At 43.7% G+C, this 19,069-nt stretch overlaps 1 protein-coding gene across 2 annotated transcripts in view; it reads left to right on the top strand.

Moving 5' to 3' along the window:
• SEMA3E (semaphorin 3E) overlaps window positions 1–19,069 on the top strand; it is a 172,270-nt gene that overhangs the window by 138,348 nt on the left and 14,853 nt on the right. The window contains exons 6-11 of one of the 2 annotated variants that reach the window (XM_081860957.1): window positions 5,885–6,013; window positions 9,101–9,243; window positions 11,462–11,576; window positions 12,404–12,473; window positions 13,269–13,413; window positions 18,186–18,408. In XM_081860957.1, coding sequence (XP_081717083.1) covers window positions 5,885–6,013; window positions 9,101–9,243; window positions 11,462–11,576; window positions 12,404–12,473; window positions 13,269–13,413; window positions 18,186–18,408 — 825 coding nt within the window. The remainder of the gene's footprint in view (window positions 1–5,884; window positions 6,014–9,100; window positions 9,244–11,461; window positions 11,577–12,403; window positions 12,474–13,268; window positions 13,414–18,185; window positions 18,409–19,069) is intronic. The other variant, XM_081860958.1, reaches the window with a different exon arrangement.

The following is a 19,069-nucleotide window of genomic DNA, read 5'->3' as shown; positions in this document are numbered from 1 at the left end:
GTTTGGTTGTTCAGTTTTCCTGCTGTATATATCTATGCAGTGTACAAAATACAAACTTTAATACAATACAAAACTTTAATACAATACAAAAACAAACAAACAAATCAACACAGCATAACGAAACAGCATGTTCACAGAAAGTCACAGCTATATAATATGGGTGGGTCATCTCCAAGTGAAGGCTTTCTGGAGGAACCAAGTTTCAAGCTGGTCTCCTAAAAGATATGACAGGCAGTGCCAGCTTAATCTCAGCGGGCAAAGAGCTCCATAACTGTTTGGGCACATGGACTAGACACCAAAAAGTGATTTAAGAACAGAAGCCTATTCCTACCTGGATTGGGTTAAACGTAGACAGGAATATAGCTTTACCCTCTTGGCACACTTTCCCCCCAAAATGATGTGATAACATGTTGGCATTTTAAAATATCACATACAGTTTTTATGTTCTTAAAATCCTGTTTGTTTATCATGACTTCAACAGAGATTGATACATGGCAGAGGACAATCCCCAATACTCCATTTTTGGTGATTTTCAGTTCATTAGTTAAAAATACTAGGGACAATCTAGCCAAAACTAAGCATGCCTAAGACCCAAGGAAGCTGCTTACCTTTTCTGTTGAAATAGACAAGATTTCAAGGTGGCACTGTTACCTGGGAGTAAGTCCCATTTGGTTTAGTGAGATTTCCTTTTGAATACACACGTAGGATTGCACTGTGAAGTGATTAATTTGCGTTGGATTTCAGTTCCTCCTTTTCCCATTGTTTAGGGTTTTTTTTCTTAAATTACCTTCAAAACTTACTTTCTCTTGACCTGGTACTAAGGAAAGAGGCAGCAAGGAACAATTTCATTTCTGAATAAACTCAGAGTAAGTTGTAAATTACAATCAGGAAACAGAACAGACCTTCAACCGCAGATAATGCTACATAAAAATGTTAAATGGTTAGATAAATTCCATAAAGAATTTTTGGACCTAAGTACCCAAAGCAAATGAATTCTCCTGTCTGTTTCCAATAAAGCAAAGCTCTACTTGGTAATAGATCTCATTGGCAGGTTGACAGAGACCACAGAAGTTCTTGAAAGGATAATTTTCTTCAGGCGCGTGGCTTTTGATATGTAGCACACAGTAGTAGCAGCCCTGTTATCTTTCGTCTTTTCTAGCCCAGATCTTTTCTGCTGCTGAGACTGAGATGTGACTTATCCCCATGACTGGGTAGCAGTGCAATTGCTTTTTATGCAGAAGGGCTCAGATCAACCCCTGACAGTTCCAGCTAAAGGATCTCAAGTAGCAGCAGAAGGAAATATTGGTGTTGGATAATGGTCCATGCTTGGGTGGAGGAGACAGAGCCAGCACATGTCACACGCTGCCGGTGAAGCAGCCCTGAGCATGACCTTCATGCTGAAGCTTCTCATTCTGCTCGAACTTGTGTGTCGAGACCCTGCAGCCACCCCCTCGCTGGAAATAACTCAGGGACACAGATTTATGTTTATGTTATTGGGAAAATTTTGGCCACAACTTTATTGAAATTATAGAATGTGAGCAATATTGGCTTAGGCATTGCTTGGACCTTACTATATCTAACTCCTACCCATTGTGCAGGAAGTCCAGTAAGGGTAAGCCACCGGTAGGGGGAACCCTGTCGATGTGAACCAACTCAAGCTCCCCCTGGTGTTCCCGTCGGGGTCGTGTCAAGGCCCTAGCCCCCAGCCGGGCTTTGGACAAGATCAACACCCCCAGATTCCTTTAATGGAATACCCTTAAGCATGGAGGGGCAGGTGATGGCCACACCTCTCCTCCCCCACACAAGGTCAAACAATGCCTAACCGCAACCCTAACAAAGTTGTGACGATTGCTACGAGGTAGGTGAAAACCAAATGGCCAGTGCCAATTTGCCAAGTGGAAAAATTCCTACCAGGCCCCTCAGACAACCAAGGCGACCAACCGAAGTCCACAGCAAGGTCACTGCCTAACCTGCAAAATAGGGAGGGAGGGCGGGTGATTGAGGAAGCGAGCAAAGAGGAAGTCCTCTGGCTCGCTCCTCAGTTTAAACGGCCCCGGCCACGTCCCCCCTGCCAGCGGGTTTGCTGGCCGGGCTCTGACGTGGCCGGGATCCCCCAGGCAACGGGGGACAAAGTCCCCCGCCCCCAGTGGGGAGTGGGTGGCCTCGCGGTCCACCACAACTCCTCCCCACTGGGAAGTGGAGTGGATTTGTGCAACAGGACAGCTCTTGCACCTCACCTTATCCCAGGAACCCCCCAGGCTTCTTTGGTCTCAGCTTGTGCCATGTCTCTGAGTAGCACCAGTTCAGAGAAGGGCCCTGTGAAACCAGGGGCGTCAACTCTCCCAGCTAGATCAATTCAGAGATTTATTGAGAGGACCAGTCTTTATAGTTCTATGTATGTACAGGCCATAAAATTCTCCAGTAAACACAAGCACACTCCCCCCCGACATATATACAACAATATATATTTTGTATATAACAATACAAAATCAATTCATTTGTATTTCATCTTTGGTGATGGGTCAGGGGAAGAGTAGTTGCAAGAATTATAATAACCACACAATAACATTCAGATGCCACATTTCCGATATGTAGAATCAGCATAAGTGCCCTGAACAACATAAAACTTCCTTACTCTTCAGGACATTTTTGAGAGGGGGGAGGAATAACTCCAGAGAGCTTTTACCTCACACTGAAGCATGATTTCCATTGGTTTTGTTCAGTGATTTTTCCCATCCTTCTGTTTGACATTAGTTATATATTAAAAATAATACACCCATTTAGGTGCCCTTTCCATATGTATATTTTCCTGACTTAGAAATTTAGACTTGAAGGTGGGATATAAATATTTTAAATAAGTAAGAACGATATGAATAACATGCTTTGTATGCACAATAACATAGGACGTGTTGTTCTGCCTGGTTCATTATTGTTTCCTACACTGACTGGCAGCGGCGAAAAAGATGCTCCATTACTGAACTGCGACCATTCCCCTCTGCACATGTTTATTAACAAAGAAGACTTACCTGTTCTACAGTTTTAGATCCAGATAGTTTAGTTTGCAATTATGAAACGACGTCTATTTTTACACAGCACATCTAACATTTGACTGCAAACTCTATTCTTGTTCAAACCGTCACTGGGTCAAAAAACTATTCCATGAATGGAAGAACACGTTGGATACAATCCAAAGTATATTTGTGGAATTGAAATGCTACTGTAATGGTTCTAGGGGTTGCTCGTGCGTAAGTCGTCGCCACACCTGGCTGAGTCACCTGGGTGAACCCTTTCTGTCCGGACAGCCACTCATCCGTGGCTGTCTCAATCGCTGGCAGAATCCATCAGTGGGCGTTTCTTGAACTTCTTCCAGCAAAGAAGTTATTTGACGCCAAGTCTCCGCCTACTCTCCCTGCGCAGAAGTCTTCTGCGCAGGGAGGGTGTGGGCAGCGGAGGACCCGTGCTCTCCCCGCTGGTCTCCGGCGAGGAGTCATGGAGCCCCCTCGCTGATACCCCCATCTGCCCCCCTTCTCCACTGGTGCTACGCTGAATTCCTTCCCCCGCAGATGGGCTGCCTCTCTCCCTCCTGGGACGCTCTCCGGCATCCCTCTGGAGCCCTCCCTCCTCCTCTGGCTCCAATGGCAGCTCCCTGACAGCTACCAATATCCCCTTTTAATTTTTCTTAAATTGAAGTACTTTGTGGACGTGATCCCACCAGGTTTACGATTCCGGCAGAGGAATAAGAGTGCTTGCTTCAGCACCTCCCACTGAAATTGGTGGGGAATCTGCTGGCAGGCCCAAAAAGCAGCCATCCCAGGGCTTTAGGTTCTCTCCAGTAAGAAAATAAACACCAGTGTTCAAAGTGACAATGCCTCTAAGAATGCTCAAATTTCCCTTATCTCAGGGCAGAGTGGGAAGACCCTCCACGTAATGAACCGCAAAGCCCTTGGCTCTCGACCAACACGCACTTCCTCTGGGAAATCAAAGTTACCTCACGAATTTAAAACTTAGTTTAAGAATTCGCTTTGTAAGTCATGCATGACCTTCATTCTTGCCAAGGATGTCTGTAGCCTGAGAAAGGCTGGAAATCACACATGTGTAGAAAATTTCCTTGTGGAAGTTGTACTACACAGTTTGCATGTAATGCTAAGGCGAACTGTAGCCTCAGCGCAAACATGCAGGCTTACAAAAACACACACAAATGCTTCTTCCAAGGATGCTGATCACACACACACACACACACGCTTTTGCAAGGGTGAGCTGTCATATTGTTTTGGCTACATAAACCCAGGCACCTTGCAAAGTTGGGAGTGATTATTCAGGTGTTTGGAGACTGCAGTTTTCATGCCATCTCAAATACGTAAGGATTCCTTTTTCTCAAGAACTGCTGTGACTTATTTACTTTATTTGCTAAGGTGTTGTTCCTGTGCGAAGCTGATCTCCGCATGGGTTGGCTAGCACCAGTGAAAGATTTCTGGGTTTGCTGTATCTGCTGTACTTCAGCAGAATATTTGGGGTCATTGCAGTATTAGGAATTGCAGGATCATTACTTCCAAATGCATCAGTTGCACTGAAATCAGATCCACATTTATTTGCAGACAGCAAGTAAAAGATTGCAAATCCTTGAGAGAGAGGGAAAGCAGTAATAGTGATAAGGATAATAATTAAAAACCATAACAGTAACAGTAAAGTTAGTCAAATATGCTTGCTTATAGATTAAAAAAAGGTTGAAAGTATTCAGTTTTTTGTCAGAGGGCAGTAAAATATCTGCACAGTTTAATTTAGACTGTCAAATGGCTAATTTTCTTCCCGTTCTGAAAGGATGGCTTCTTCCTGCTTCTTTTGTGGTACTCGGGTGCCATCCAGTGGCAAATAACTGTAAGACACATTGAGAAAGGGGTTAAGCCAAGTACCTTATGAAATCCCCTTTTAAAAAGGCAAGCGAGGCAGAAAATGTCATCGGGCAGCCAGTGCCTTGCAGTTCACTCTGGAGCGGAATCCTGAACTCGTAATGTAGAGTACGAGTAATTTAATGCAGGGGGGAAAATTCTGGTCTCGCTCAGCATGGTGGGGGCGAGGAGATTTGAGAGAAAGAAAAGTGCAGACTTACTGTATTCGTGTTTTAAAATTACAGATAGGTAGCCGTGTTGGTCTGCCATAGTCAAAACAAAACAAATTCCTTCCAGTAGCACCTTAAAGACCAACTAAGTCAGTTCTTGGTATGAGCTTTCGTGTGCATGCACACTTCTTCAGATACCGTATCTGAAGAAGTGTGCATGGACACGAAAGCTCATACCAAGAACTGACTTAGTTGGTCTTTAAGGTGCTACTGGAAGGAATTTGTTGTGTTTTAAAATGTTTTTTTAAAAGACACATCAGTGATAAAAGATGGAATACCTCAACTTCTTTAAGTGTAGGTTATCCATTGACTTCCTGTTGATGTCTCTGTTTGTATCATGTATAAAACACATTGGGACTTTTATCCCTGCTACTGTAAATTGCCTTAAGCTTTTACGGCAGCTTCATATTTGCGTGGGCACAGCTTTTCCCGTAACGCTTGGGTCTACAAGTTGGGCCTTGACAACAACATCAACATCCCTGCGCATGGAAAAACAGAATGCCAGGGAGAAGTCTAGATTGAAACCTCCCTGCTATATTTTGTCATGTTCCCCTCCTGTCCCTGCCCTGCTTCTACCCCTGACCTCCTCTAGAAGGGCTGTAGAGAAGCACTGAAGTATGCAACTCTTCGCCTGCACCCTGATGTGGTACGATCCAGGAAAATCTGTGTCCACAGGACTGGTCAAACGCCTCACCTGTGATGTAACATGTATGTCGTGTGAGTGTGGCAACCCTCTCTCCACTTACCACGGCTGAATCTGACCTTCAGGTGGCGAGTTGTTCGCTGGGCTCTACAGTGACTACTGGGGGCGAGATGCTGCCATCTTCCGCACAATGGGCCGTGCGGCACACATCCGGACTGAGCCAGACGACGAGCGCCTGCTGAAAGGTACAAGGGGTCCGTAAGAAATCTTCGTTGTTTAATAATAGTAATCATAACAATAAACAATAGTGTTTTGCCCAGATGCTTCAGCAACACAAGGTTCTAGCCTTATCCTCCCTGCAAGGTTCTCTCCAAATCATTGCTAATCCCCTTAGCAGTCAAAATTTGCAGTATCAGTGATGATCCCTTGAAAAGATCTCAGGGGAACAGTACTTTTGCTTGAGAGTCCAGATTGGGGAGGGCACTGGGGAGTCCAGCTATAAGTTGTGCATTGGGTCCTTTGTTGTTGTTTAGTCATTTAGTCATGTCCAACTCTTCGTGACCCCATGAACCAGAGCACACCAGGCACTTCTGTCTTCCACTGCCTCCCGCAATTTGATCAGACTCATGTTTGTAGCTTCAAGAACACTGTCCAACCATCTCGTTCTCTGTCGTCCCCTTCTCCTTGTGCCCTCAATCTTTCCCAACATCAGGGTCTTTTCCAGGGAGTCTTCTCTTCTCATGAGGTGGCCAAAGTATTGGGTCCTTTAGGTTAGCATAAATATCATGTGTTTGGCCAATACCAATTGTTCATAGAGACCCAAATTGTTCCCTACTAATTCTACAGAGAAAGGAAACAGAATTTGCACACTCAGTCTGCTGACGAGGACTCCATAGGCAGAGAAAGAATCAGCATGTTGCATCCCCCTGGACCTTTGAGATGCACATTTGTAGACATGATTTGTTGGATCCTTCCCCCGCGAAAAGGGATGGGGAAGTCAGACATCTGGTATATGGATGTGCATAACGCCGCACTTGATTTTGCTCACGTCAGGTTTGGGAGAAGTAAGACGGGCACACAACAGCTCACCTACCATGCATACTTAGGTCCTCATGCACCTGAGTGTGTGAACTGCATCGCTGTTTGACTCTCTTATTGCCCCGAGCTATTTTGAATGTGCGCTCTGGAAGACTCACTCCCTTGGGTTTCTTAATTTTCCCTTGAGTTGTGAGCGTCATGTAGATTGAGGGCCATGATGACTGTCAAAGGATCGTCCCTACAGAGCCTTGATGAGTTGAGTTATTCTGATCTATCCCAAGGGTAAACGTCAGTGTTTGGTTTCTCATGGCCAAGTCACATGGTTCCAATTTGACAACAAAAGAGGCGAAATGCTTTCAAATCTGCACATCCCTCTCGCACAGTGTCTTGCTCTCCCCACCCCCACCCGCAGTGGCAAATCAGTCTGCCTCAACAGCTCTGATTCCTGTTTTGTATACAGCCACAGATGGTTGTATCAAATGCATGCCAAGTTTCAGGCTAATATAAATTAAAATAAATGAACCCCAGAGAGTAAGATTGGAAAAGGATCTTAGGGGTTTTTTGTGTATGTGTGTAAGAAAAAAAATATTGATATGTAAGTTGGAGCTACACAAATATTTTCAAAGCTGATATTCTCCATATGTTCATTCACTTGCATGAAACAGTTTTTAAGTTTGTCTTTTGGTCCCCCTTGAGATCTTGGTTGTTATTGCTTTGCAGTTCCATTCATATTTACTAGAAATATCTATTGAAAAGTATGTTTGTACTTAAGGCTATCTTCCTCAGGACTTAGGCACATTCCAAATATTAGAGCAGTATTCTGGAGAGGAAATTTGGCTTCCCCTCTCTGTGAGCCAGGATCCGAACCAAGAGGTATTGCTAGAGTAAACCCATGAGGTAGAGACCCCAAAATATTTCCTGAAGTGTCCCACGTGCTTCTGGGTCATTCATGAATTTGTAATAAATTGAATTTGGTGTGTATGGGATATTAATTTTAGGAAATGAATTAATGTAAGACTACTTTTACAGATGATTTGGGGGTTATGGAATGGGTGTAAGTGAAGGGGAATTTAATTGATTTAGAGCAGGATATACTGGGAAATTAACTGGGGGTAAATGAATTGAAGAGGAACAGATTTGGGGTGATTTAGAGTAGGGTGGAAATTGACAATTTGTCTGGAGTGATTTGAGTGGGAAATTGTTTGGCCTGCCCTCTGTGGAACTGAAATTTTTAATTTCTTTCTCTTCATATACATTTGGAGATGCAAATATTACTAAAACTTGTGTCTTTGTGCATTTTTGAAGATGCTGGAAAATGCTTCCCTCTTTCTGGTGCCTTTATCTCGCTCCAAAAAGCAGGGAGAATCTCATTGTGGGCTTACCTGCTCACCACTTAAGGCCCCCCATAGCAATCTATCATGAGCTGCACGGTCAATGCTAATGTGCCAGCATCCTGTGTATGATGTATAGGCCACATTATGGCCAGTCCACATCATTTGTACTCCTTCTAAAATTATTAACCTCAAGCAGCCCTTGCAAATTCATCACCGCAGTTGAAGGCGCAATGACTGCGTTGCCCTGCAGCAGTTTGGCACGCTTAGATCTGCAGTCCTGTTATTTCATTGAGATAAAACACTTGCTGACGTGTGCCTGAATTCGCTCAGTTCCAAGTGTGCGAACCCAGGTCTGTCAGCTTGAATGGGAAGACTTCCTGTTCCCTTTCCCAACTGTGATCCGGAGTCTGTCCATTTAGTTCCTAATGATACACATCAAGAGACTAGAAATGAAGGCACTCTGGTTTTCGGGATCTCAAAATGTTCCTGGATTGTGACCTATAACCCCCCTCCCCAAGCGAGCCAGTGTGGTGTAGTGGTTAAGAGTGGTGGACTCGTAATCTGGGGAACCGGGTTCGATTCCCCGCTCCTCCACATGCAGCTGCTGGGTGACCTTGGGCCAGTCACATTTCTTTGAAGTCTCTCAGCCCCACTCACCTCACAGAGTGTATGTTGTGGGGGAGGAAGGGAAAGGAGAATGCTAGCCGCTTTGAGACTCCTTCGGGTAATGATAAAGTGGGATATCAAATCCAAAACTCAAGCCATAGATAGCTCAGTGCTCATGTCTGCCTTGGGCCAGTCCATAATATCTGGAATAAAAAGTGTGCTATCTGGTTGCACTTATACATGTTTTTATATATGCATGATTACCAGTGTTTTTCTAAAATAAATTTGATTCATCCCTTTTTCCTTTTGCTTTTTTGGTATCTCTTCTCTCTCCCCCCCCCCTTTTCTTTGGTTTTTTTAAAGAACCAAAATTTGTAAGCTCCTTCATGATTCCTGACAATGAAGACCGGGAAGATAACAAGGTGTACTTCTTCTTTACTGAGAAAGCGTTAGAGGCTGAGACAGGTGCTCACGCCATCTACTCCAGAGTCGGAAGAATGTGTGCCGTAAGAAACCTTTTATGATAAAACTTCTGCTTACAGTGTGTTCCTTCTTTTTGCTCTGGAGTTTAGATGCTTTGGGTTTGGGAAAGCTAAAAGTAAAAAAATGTATGTATTTTAAAAAACAAGAACACCCAAGACTGAATTCTGACTTTCTTCCTGGCTCCATATTAAAGAGCCCCTTGTCCACAGAAAGGGTGGGAGATGGTTGTGACCACCTAACTGTGGTTCTGGCATAGCTCAGCAATGACCTGCATCTGAAGAGTTCATTCCCTACTGAGTGGCATAAAGTAAAACTTGAGGAGAAACATAAAAGGGATCAAGAGAAACGGGTATGGAAAGAAAACAGTCACTTGAGTGGCAGGCCGCATGCAAAATTTTGGTCTGCTCCTTATCTTGTGTTTGTGTGTGTTTTCCTAAATTTAACTCAGAGCTTCTGTTGAGGGAAAATAAAATTACAAAAGCTCAGCATTAAGCCCAATAGAAGAAACCAAAAGAGCTTTGCATGCTTTGGAGATCCCACCACCACCACCATGCCTGATCTTAATCATGTTTTCTTAGTGGAGAGTCCAATTTATTTCAGCGCAACTTGCTTTTACATAAATGTGCTTGGGGTTGCAGCTTCCCAGCCTTGTCCTGCGCATGTTTACTCAAATGCAAGTGCCACTGCAAATGAATGATACTTCCTTCTCAATGAATGTCCATAGGATTGCAAAAGAAGGTTTGGTTAAACAGTGGGAAATACCTCTATGTAAATATGCACAGAATCTCATAAATGTCACTTTTCTAACTGCAAAAAAAAACAAGATAAGAACAAGGAGGGAAAATTCCCTCAGAAAGTTTGGCATACGAACCACTAGTTGGAATGTCGTATAATCTCTGCATGAACATATTGGGAACATTCAATAAGCAGAATAATAATAATAATAATAATAATAATAATAATAATAATAATAATATATTATTTATACCCTGGGTTTCTCCAGCCACTCTGGGCGGCTTCCAACTGAATATTAAAAACAATACAGCATTAGACATTAAAAACTTCCCTAAACAGGGCCGCCTTCAGTTGTCTTTTAAAAGTAAAATAGTTGTTTATTGCCTTGACATCTGCTGGGAGGGCATTCCACAGGGCAGGCGCCACTACCGAGAAGGCCCTCTGCCTGGTTCCCTGTAACCTCACTTTTCACAGTGAGGGAACCACCAGAAGGCCCTCGGCGCTGGACCTCAGTGTCCAGGCTGGATGATGGGGATGAATAACTTCCCCACAGGTTTTGTGTCAGCATATCAACATGGACGCTCAATAAATAGCCAGTCTAGAAGCTCAACCATTCATTCAACACTATATTAATGTTAAAAATTAAAATTAAAAAAATCACAAGACATGTCACAGAATAGGGCAAGGCAGCGCCATTCATAGCCAGCTTTTAATGCAGATTTGCAGAACAGGCATGATTTTATAGCTCAGCCCTGGGGAGAGAGGGAAATGTTTCTTTGCACCCTTAGGAAAGGAGGGTAATTAGTAACTGTAGTCATTATATACAAGATTTTTTACTTTAGGATTACAGCACCCAGACCATCTGCCTCAGAATGAGTTCCATGAAGTAACTCGAGTCTGAAATAAACAAATGTGAGGGTCATTATTTCTTAATCTCACTGAACTAATGCTAAGGGTGATTAATAAAACAAAGAATTTAACTGGCTAGCATATTTGCTTCACGGATGTGCCAAAATTGAGTAATCGGAAAGGGATTAATAATATCTAGACAGTTAAAACTTGTTATTGGCATGATTTTCATTGAAAAATTCTTACCAAACTATAGCTTTTAATGAGTGCTTTGATAGTTTAGATAAAATGTAGACTCTGGAGTAATAATGTAAGCTATATAAAAAGCAAAGGAGGTCACTGTAGGACATAAGAAAAAAAGGGGGGGAATCCGCTATAGGGAAAGATCTTTATTAGGACCAACCAAAAAATCACAAAATACTGAGCAGGTTTTGAGATTCTCCAGAACTCTTCATCATGTTGGATACATGCAAAGCAAGTGAGGGAAGAAAAAATGCTGGCATGGTGTTAAAGCCATAAAGTCTTCATACACACTGGAAGTGTCAAATCTACTCGTAGCAGCAAAGTTGTGATCCAAAATTTCCCCTCCAATAGCAGGAGAACACAACACGTCTAACCTGTCCCTGTGTTTGTCTTCTCTTGTTCCGTCCTCTCCAGAATGACATGGGTGGACAACGGATGCTGGTGAATAAATGGACCACTTTCCTCAAAACCAGGTTGATCTGCTCTGTGCCAGGAATGAATGGAATTGACACACATTTTGATGAGCTAGGTGAGCTTCCTGCTTCTCCGTAGGTGGAAGGCACAGCCCATTGTAAACTCATGCAGATTCACAGCTGTGCGTAAGTGACTGGTATCACTAAGCTTATGCTAAGTTCCTATGAAGTAGTTTGAGCATCATGATGAAACATGGTTTATTGTGTTGAGAATGAGTCAAAATTTGCATTGGCCTTTTATTCTTCACACCAACCCTTTCCTCCTCTGGCACAGCCATGAGGAAAACAGATTATTTCCTTCTATTTTTTAAAAAAAATAACTTGGTTTATTACATTTATATATTACACTTATATGCCACCTTTTCCTCAAGGTGCTGTGACTGGCACTTCTCTCTGTGAGGTACGTCAGCCTGACTGAGGGATGTTGACTGGCCCAAGGTCACCCAGTGAGCTGCCTGGCTGAGTGGAGATTTGAACCATGGCCATAGTGTGCACCTTGACGTTTCATCCAAACCCAGGATGAAATTGTGGCTAATCTTAACTATAGTTTGTTTGAAACCATCGATCGTAAAGTTGCCTGCTACAACAAAACGTCTGGTGTAGCACTAAACTGTGGACGATCACAAACGGAAGCAAAATCTTCTCAACTTGTCCTCACATTCATATCAGAAGAGAAGAGGGAAGACACATGACAGCTTATTCTGGTCGTGTTCAGTTGTGATTTGCCATGACGTCCATAATGGCCCTGTGTGTCAGTGGTGATGAGACAGAAGTAAGAATGGAAACCTATTCATTTGCTAGGTTACATAAGCAGTCACTAAGACTACTTTCTTCCATAAATGGTTTATTCATACTTAACCAGCAACATGCCTCCACTTTGCAGAGGATGTCTTTTTGCTCCACACTCGGGATAACAAAAACCCCGTGATATTCGGACTCTTCAACACTACAAGGTAAGCAATTGTGATGTAGCTACCCTAGATGAAAGACATTTTGAGGAACCTGCTTTATGGTGAATGTGAAAATACCAAATGCCCTACTAGCAAATGAAAGGGTCTGGTTAGATATATTTTCTAAGGTGTCAATCAGCATAGTGGACTGAGACTTGGACATAGAATAGAAAGTATTTATTTATCCACTGTCCATCAACTGATCACAGGGTGGACCACAATATTTCAATTAAACAAGCACAAAAATGCAACCATTGTGATTACATTTGTAACATACGATACAATTTAAGAACCCTTTTTTTCAGGTTTTTTACCCATAATACTGTTATAGCAGCAGACCAAATCAATAGTAATACCCAGGCCCAAGTGTAAGAGTATCCCAATGGCCTGGGTGAATAAGTACCTCTCAAGTTGGCAATGAAAACTCAACATTGAAATGTTGGGTGCATCTTCAGGGAAAGGGACTCAACCACAGAGAAGGTCCCAAGAGATAGCACTAATTGGAGAGATTGTTGCAGAACTTAACATCCAGGCTGACAAATACTGGAAGAGGCGCCACTTCAAGTATTTGTTCAGACCTTTATATGTCAGCATATAATGGGTCCAGAAGCATATCAGCAGCCAATGACATTCTTGGACAATTGGCGTGTTATGGTCGGTACACTCTGCACAGCCCTCTAGTGACACACTCTGCCAGCTACAGCTTCTGCACTGCCGTCAAGGAAAGTCCTATCTAAAGTGTATTGCAGTAATCTGAACATGAGGTTACCAGAGTCTTTCTTGATTTTTGTTTTGCAGCAACATATTCCGAGGATATGCTATATGTGTCTATCACATGGCTAGCATCCGGGCAGCTTTCAATGGACCATATGCCCATAAAGAGGGACCTGAATACCACTGGTCTGTGTATGAAGGGAAAGTGCCATACCCAAGGCCTGGATCAGTAAGTGAGAGAGGTTCCCCTCCACCCCCCAAATGTCATAAAATAGAGTACCGTTGAAACAAAAAAACCCCCAGATAAATCTTGTAGATAAGAACTGGAGTTGCCGGGGCAGTTGGTCGGTTTAGGGCCCATAAACATTCCTCTGACTTCAATAATAATAATACCTTTATTGTCAATGTACAAGCTGTGTATGGTGAAATTAACCGAGCCTCCCTCCCCCCCCAAAACATTAAACCTCATTGCACTCTGTGTGCTTGTCGCACAACACACCAACCCCGAAAGTCAGTTGCACTATATTATTTTCCGTTCAGCAGCCTAACAGCCCGCAGATAGAAACTGTTTTTTAGCCTGTTGGTACGACTGATTATACTTCTATATCTCCTGCCTGAGGGTAGAAGATTAAAGAGGTGCTGGCCAGGGTGTGAATTGTCCCTGAGAATTTTTCTCGCTCTCCTAAGGCAACGATCCCTTGCGATAACATATAGCGGGCTCAGGGCACAGCCCATGATATCATGTGCTGTGTTCACCACCCTCTGTAAAGACTTTCGGTCCGTGGCTGTCAAGCCAATGTACCACACTGTGATACAATACGAGAGGACACTTTCTATTGTGGACCAGTAGAAGGAGGTCATCAATTGTTGTTTAACATTGTTCTTTCGCACGACGCTGAGAAAATGGAGTCTCTGTTGGGCCTTCCTAACCACCTAAGTTCTATTGTTTTTCCAAGTGAGGTCTTCACTAAGGTAAACTCCCAGGTATTTAAAGGAAGAAACTCTCTCCACACAACCCCCCATATACAACGGGCTGGTTCCCCTTTCTTCCTCCAAAAGTCCAACACCATCTCCTTTGTCTTGCTAATATTTAGATGCAAGTTATTCTCTAAGCACCATGTAGATGCTCCTCCCTATACGCTGATTCATCTCCACCTGTATTTAGACCCATTGTGGTAGTATCATTTGCAAACTTAATAATTACAGTGGATGGATCAGATGAAATACAGTCATATGTATACAATGAGTACACGTAGGGACTCAGCACACATCCCTGTGGGGTGCCAGTGCTGAGCTTCAGGGAGGTAGATGTAACAGGCCCAATCCTCACTGTTTGTGTCCGATCCCTCAGAAAGTCTTTAATCCTGTCACAGATGGTAGAAGAAAGGTCTATTTCCATCAGCTTTTTGATAAGAATGTCCGGAAGGATGGTATTAAAAGCCGAGCTATAATCAATAAACAACATTCTAACATAATTCCCCAGTCTCCCCAGATGACTGGCTGCAAGGTGAGTCATCCCTCTTTGCTTTCCCCCATATGAACAAAGGGCTGCCATTCATTGCACTTGGAGCTTGCATCTGGAGGAGGCAAAACCTGCTCCATATCAGTGGGACTCCCGCTGGTAGAGATCCTAGGTGAGATATGCCCTTTCCCTGGCCCAGAAAGTAAGGTCCATAAGCAGAAGCCAGTTTCTCCGCATGTAGCTAGAGCAGAGGTCCCTCCACACTCTTCCATGCCTCTGTTCTAAACTAGCATGGTGTCTGATTTGGAGGGGCCTGTCAGACCTCCTAGATGTTGTGGGTGACCAGGGCTTGGCTGGGTGGGGGACATCTACATGGGGTTCTCTCCCTTTCTATCATGATACTGGGTGTAGTTAAGGGAATTCTTGGCTGCAAACCTGGAAGTGGGAACAGGACATAAAATACTTTGACTTAGGAAAGGATGACTGCACACTCCTTAACTTACTTATTTTGGCCGCGTTCCTCTGGCAGTTAAAATTCCACTGCAGCAACTGCCTTCTTAGTCAGAACACCTCTCCTTTGAGTAAGCAGAGACTTGGTGCAAATGAACAGGGGGAAATGGTATTTGTGCCACTGGATCAGTGGCGTGCAATGATTTATTTTTTTTGTAGGGGAACAGTTAGGGCCGGAGGTGCCAGGTTGTGAGGGTGATGTGGGGGAGCAACATCATGTGCGTGGACATCGCGCCTCCCTCCCTAAACCAGGCAGAAGCTTCCCAGGCTTTGGGGAGGAGGGTGCAGGCTTCTTGCAGAATGCTGGATCCCTGCTGCCTCCTTCCCAAAGACAGGGGTGCTTTGGGGAGGTGGTGGGAGGGCTCTTGGGCCCCATCGGAGCATCACGCCTGCTTCCCTAAGCCAGGCAGAAGCTTCCTGGGCTTTGCAAAGGAGGCACCAGGCTTTGATACTTTAATACTCTAATTTACTGGGAACATTTAGGGGACTAGCCTGTTCCCCCTTAGTCCACTGACCGCACACCACTGCACTGGATCTTAAACATTGATTCATTCTAAGGCAAATCCCTGCTAGAGCTTCGCAGAGCCTCTCCTGTTGCTGTTGGCGTCTCTCTAAACAGTCGGCTTAATTGCTTAATGCCCAGCATGGTGCCTTCAAACACAGCACTACAAAGCAACCCCAAAGAATAATAAAACCCCCGCCCAAAATGTGCCGATGGCCTAAGTTAGCCTTGAAGCGATTTACACATATTTTTTTCAAACATTTTGTTTTAAATCCATCTAAATAATACATTCTCAAATCTTGCTCAAGCTGGAACTTTTCGACAGGATTTGGCATTTCTGTTTCATTGGCTTGCAGCTGCACGTGGGAAACTAGACGTCCGAGCTCCTTCTTGAAAGCCACATGTGACGCCTTTTATGATGAAAATCCCACTGCTGGCTGATTAGAAAATGCACTTCAAAACCGAGGCTGAGCAAATATGTCAGGGCATAGCCAAGACCCAGGGAAAAGAAAATAAACACTGCCCCATTTGACAAGTGCAGGAGTTCATTAGAGTCAATTACAGCCCCTGCCACAAGTTGAGACTGAATGTTTCCAGTAAACATAAAGAGTATTTTATTTCACTTTATTGATTGAAAATCCAATTTAAATAGGGAGAGCCTGCTACTGTGGCTGAGCTTGAACCATCTCTTAAAACCACACTGTTTTCAACAGCCATGTAGGAAATAAATGATTACTGAAATATTTCTAGCAAAAGCCTTAAATGGTTCTAATTAAAGTGCACAAGGTAACTTTTGAACAGAAGACTTTGTAAGGAGCTACTTCTATCAACTAATTTAAAGCTTCCTTTTCAGGATAAAAACGTGTCTATTTTAGTACAGTTAGTGAACTTGTGACAGCAACTCCTTTTGCCCCTGACTCTTGAGCCTGCTGGCTGGTGCTGATGGGAGATGGGAGTCCAACGGTGTCTGGGGGTCAACAGCTTACTCTGCCCTAGAAGCAAACATCAAATTGCTGATGTATAATCTTCTACTTTCCTGATGTGCAGAAAGGAGTTCCATAGCAGTACCCCTCTCTTGCAGGAGGAAATGTTGGCATGCATGGCTGGGGCTGAATCGGACCCCCTGGTTGTATTTTATAAGATGTTTAGGGTGAGGATAGAAACACTGGCATATGCTATAGCTCTGAGGGGTGCTCACTCAGCACATTTGTCTTTTGCAAGGCTATGGGTGTAAATCAAAGGAAATGAAGCTAGGGATTGGAATCAAATATTGCTGACTGATTCTTTTCTTAAAAAAAAAACAAAACCCAAAAAAACCAGCATTAGCATTTGCATGTTTGAAGAAATGGAACACAACATCTTTATTTTCTCTATCAGACCAATATAATTTATTGTTGCACCACACCCCAATCTCCGAGCCCTGCGAGATTCCTAGCACTTATTAAGGATTCAGGTTCCTTTGGAAATGAGGCACTGCAGAGACTGTGGTGCCTTTATGATATATGGTTTATTTGCACACATACCTGAGCCTAGGATAGAGGGATTCCCAGCATTAAACTCCAAGAGGGTTGACTTCTGCCATGGCCACAGCAGCCTTGGATTCAAAAAGACTCCAGATGTGGCTCAACCTCTCTCCAGCTTGCCACATTTTTACAGACTGCAACTATTTTCCTCCAGCCCACATCATCCCCAATGGCAATCCTAAACGCTCCACTCTGCTTTGTCTCTGTGAACCATCTCAGAGCTCAGGGAGGGGCTCAACCCGTTTGCCAGCTGGCACAGAGTCTTTAGTTTGCCAGTGACCCATCTTTGTCTTTGTTAATGGCCCATCCCTCAGGCGATCTCCTGAACACACGGAGCTGAGTCCAGCTATTCAGAGTCTGACCTCTAGTTTAACTCTCCAAGCATTCATTAAATTCTAACACCTATGAGGCCCAGGGATTTAAGGGAACCTTGCACCCACAAACCCTGGCACCACAACTCTTAACAATATTGTTTTGAATCTGTCCCATCAACTATTGTACTCTTCTTGGAGAAGAGATGTTTAGAAAGCCAATTGAGAGACAGACTGCTAGAGAAGTTACATTTCAAGGGAAAGTCATTGAAACGCATCACTGCTCTCCACAGGTCAGAACAAATCCCTCAATCTTCAAGTTCTGCAGCTGCTTTGTTTTCTACATTTTTTTTCCAGCTTTGCCATTATCCAACTTCCAAAGTGATCACAAGTTCACAGTTGCAACTTTCTATCTGCTCCTTTTTTAAAAACCTAGAAATCTAATCTATTCCATGTATTTTCTCAAACCCCAATGCTTACTGCAAAAGATATAATTTGATCCTAGCCAGAATCTGGATGCTGTGCACTGCATGTGAGTCCCAATCTGTCCAGTGATGCTTGTACCTTAGTAAATGTGTATACGGGGGCAGCCTTAATCTTACAAAATAAAGCAGGATCCACCTTTTACTAGCTCCATGTTTTTCCATGGATGGCTATCAGCATCAGAACTATAATCTACTTTGTGTTTCCTAGTGTGCCAGCAAAGTGAATGGAGGTCTGTACGTGAGCACCAAAGACTATCCGGATGAAGCAATCCGTTTTGCTAGGAGTCACCCACTGATGTATCAGTCGGTTAGGCCTGTTCATAAGAGACCAGTTCTTGTGAAGACGGATGGGAAATACAACCTCAAACAAATAGTCGTAGACAGAGTGGAAGCAGAAGACGGGCAATACGATGTCTTATTTATTGGGACAGGTAAATGAAAAAGAAAGAGGAGGGGTTAAAAGCACCCACTTTCCCTTCTTTTCTTCCCCAGCTCAGCTTCCATGCACTTAGGTGAACTCTGAGCAGTCTTCCTTGGCCCGGCTACCTACAGGCCTGAATTTCTGGCTCCCAGCTGATGCTCACGCTCTGCTTTCTCCCTAGTCAATGTTCACTTCTTGGGTTTTTTGTATTTTGGCTAAAGGTAAAGATATGGTATATTTAAAAAGAAAGAGAGAGAATTCCCTGGATGCCTAAGATCCAGGTTGGGGGCAAATACTCTTGGGTGATAGATTTAAAATCACAAACCTGTGGACCTCCAGATTTTGTAGTTATAGCTCCTGTGTTACCTGGCCATTGGCCATGCTGCCTTGGGATAGTGGCCATTTGAGTCCCAGAACTTAGGAGGTCCACATGTTCACCACCCCTGTACTAGGGCATGCATGTCCATTGCCCAGCAATGAGGCTAATATTCTTCAGATATAATTCCTTCTGATGGGCAGGGCCACACTTCTGTCATCATGGCCATTGGGCAATTGACTACTCATTTCACTGCCCTCCTCCAGCCTTGGCTCCTGGGGTCCCTCATGCCAGATGTTTTTGTGTTCTGGAGGTCTCGATTTAGCTGAGATGTGGCTTCTCCGCTCTGCACTTG

The sequence above is a fragment of the Podarcis erhardii genome, assembly GCF_964252035.2.
Source record: "Podarcis erhardii genome assembly, chromosome: 5".
Lineage (NCBI taxonomy): Eukaryota > Metazoa > Chordata > Lepidosauria > Squamata > Lacertidae > Podarcis > Podarcis erhardii.
This window is presented reverse-complemented; position numbering and strand designations above follow the sequence as displayed.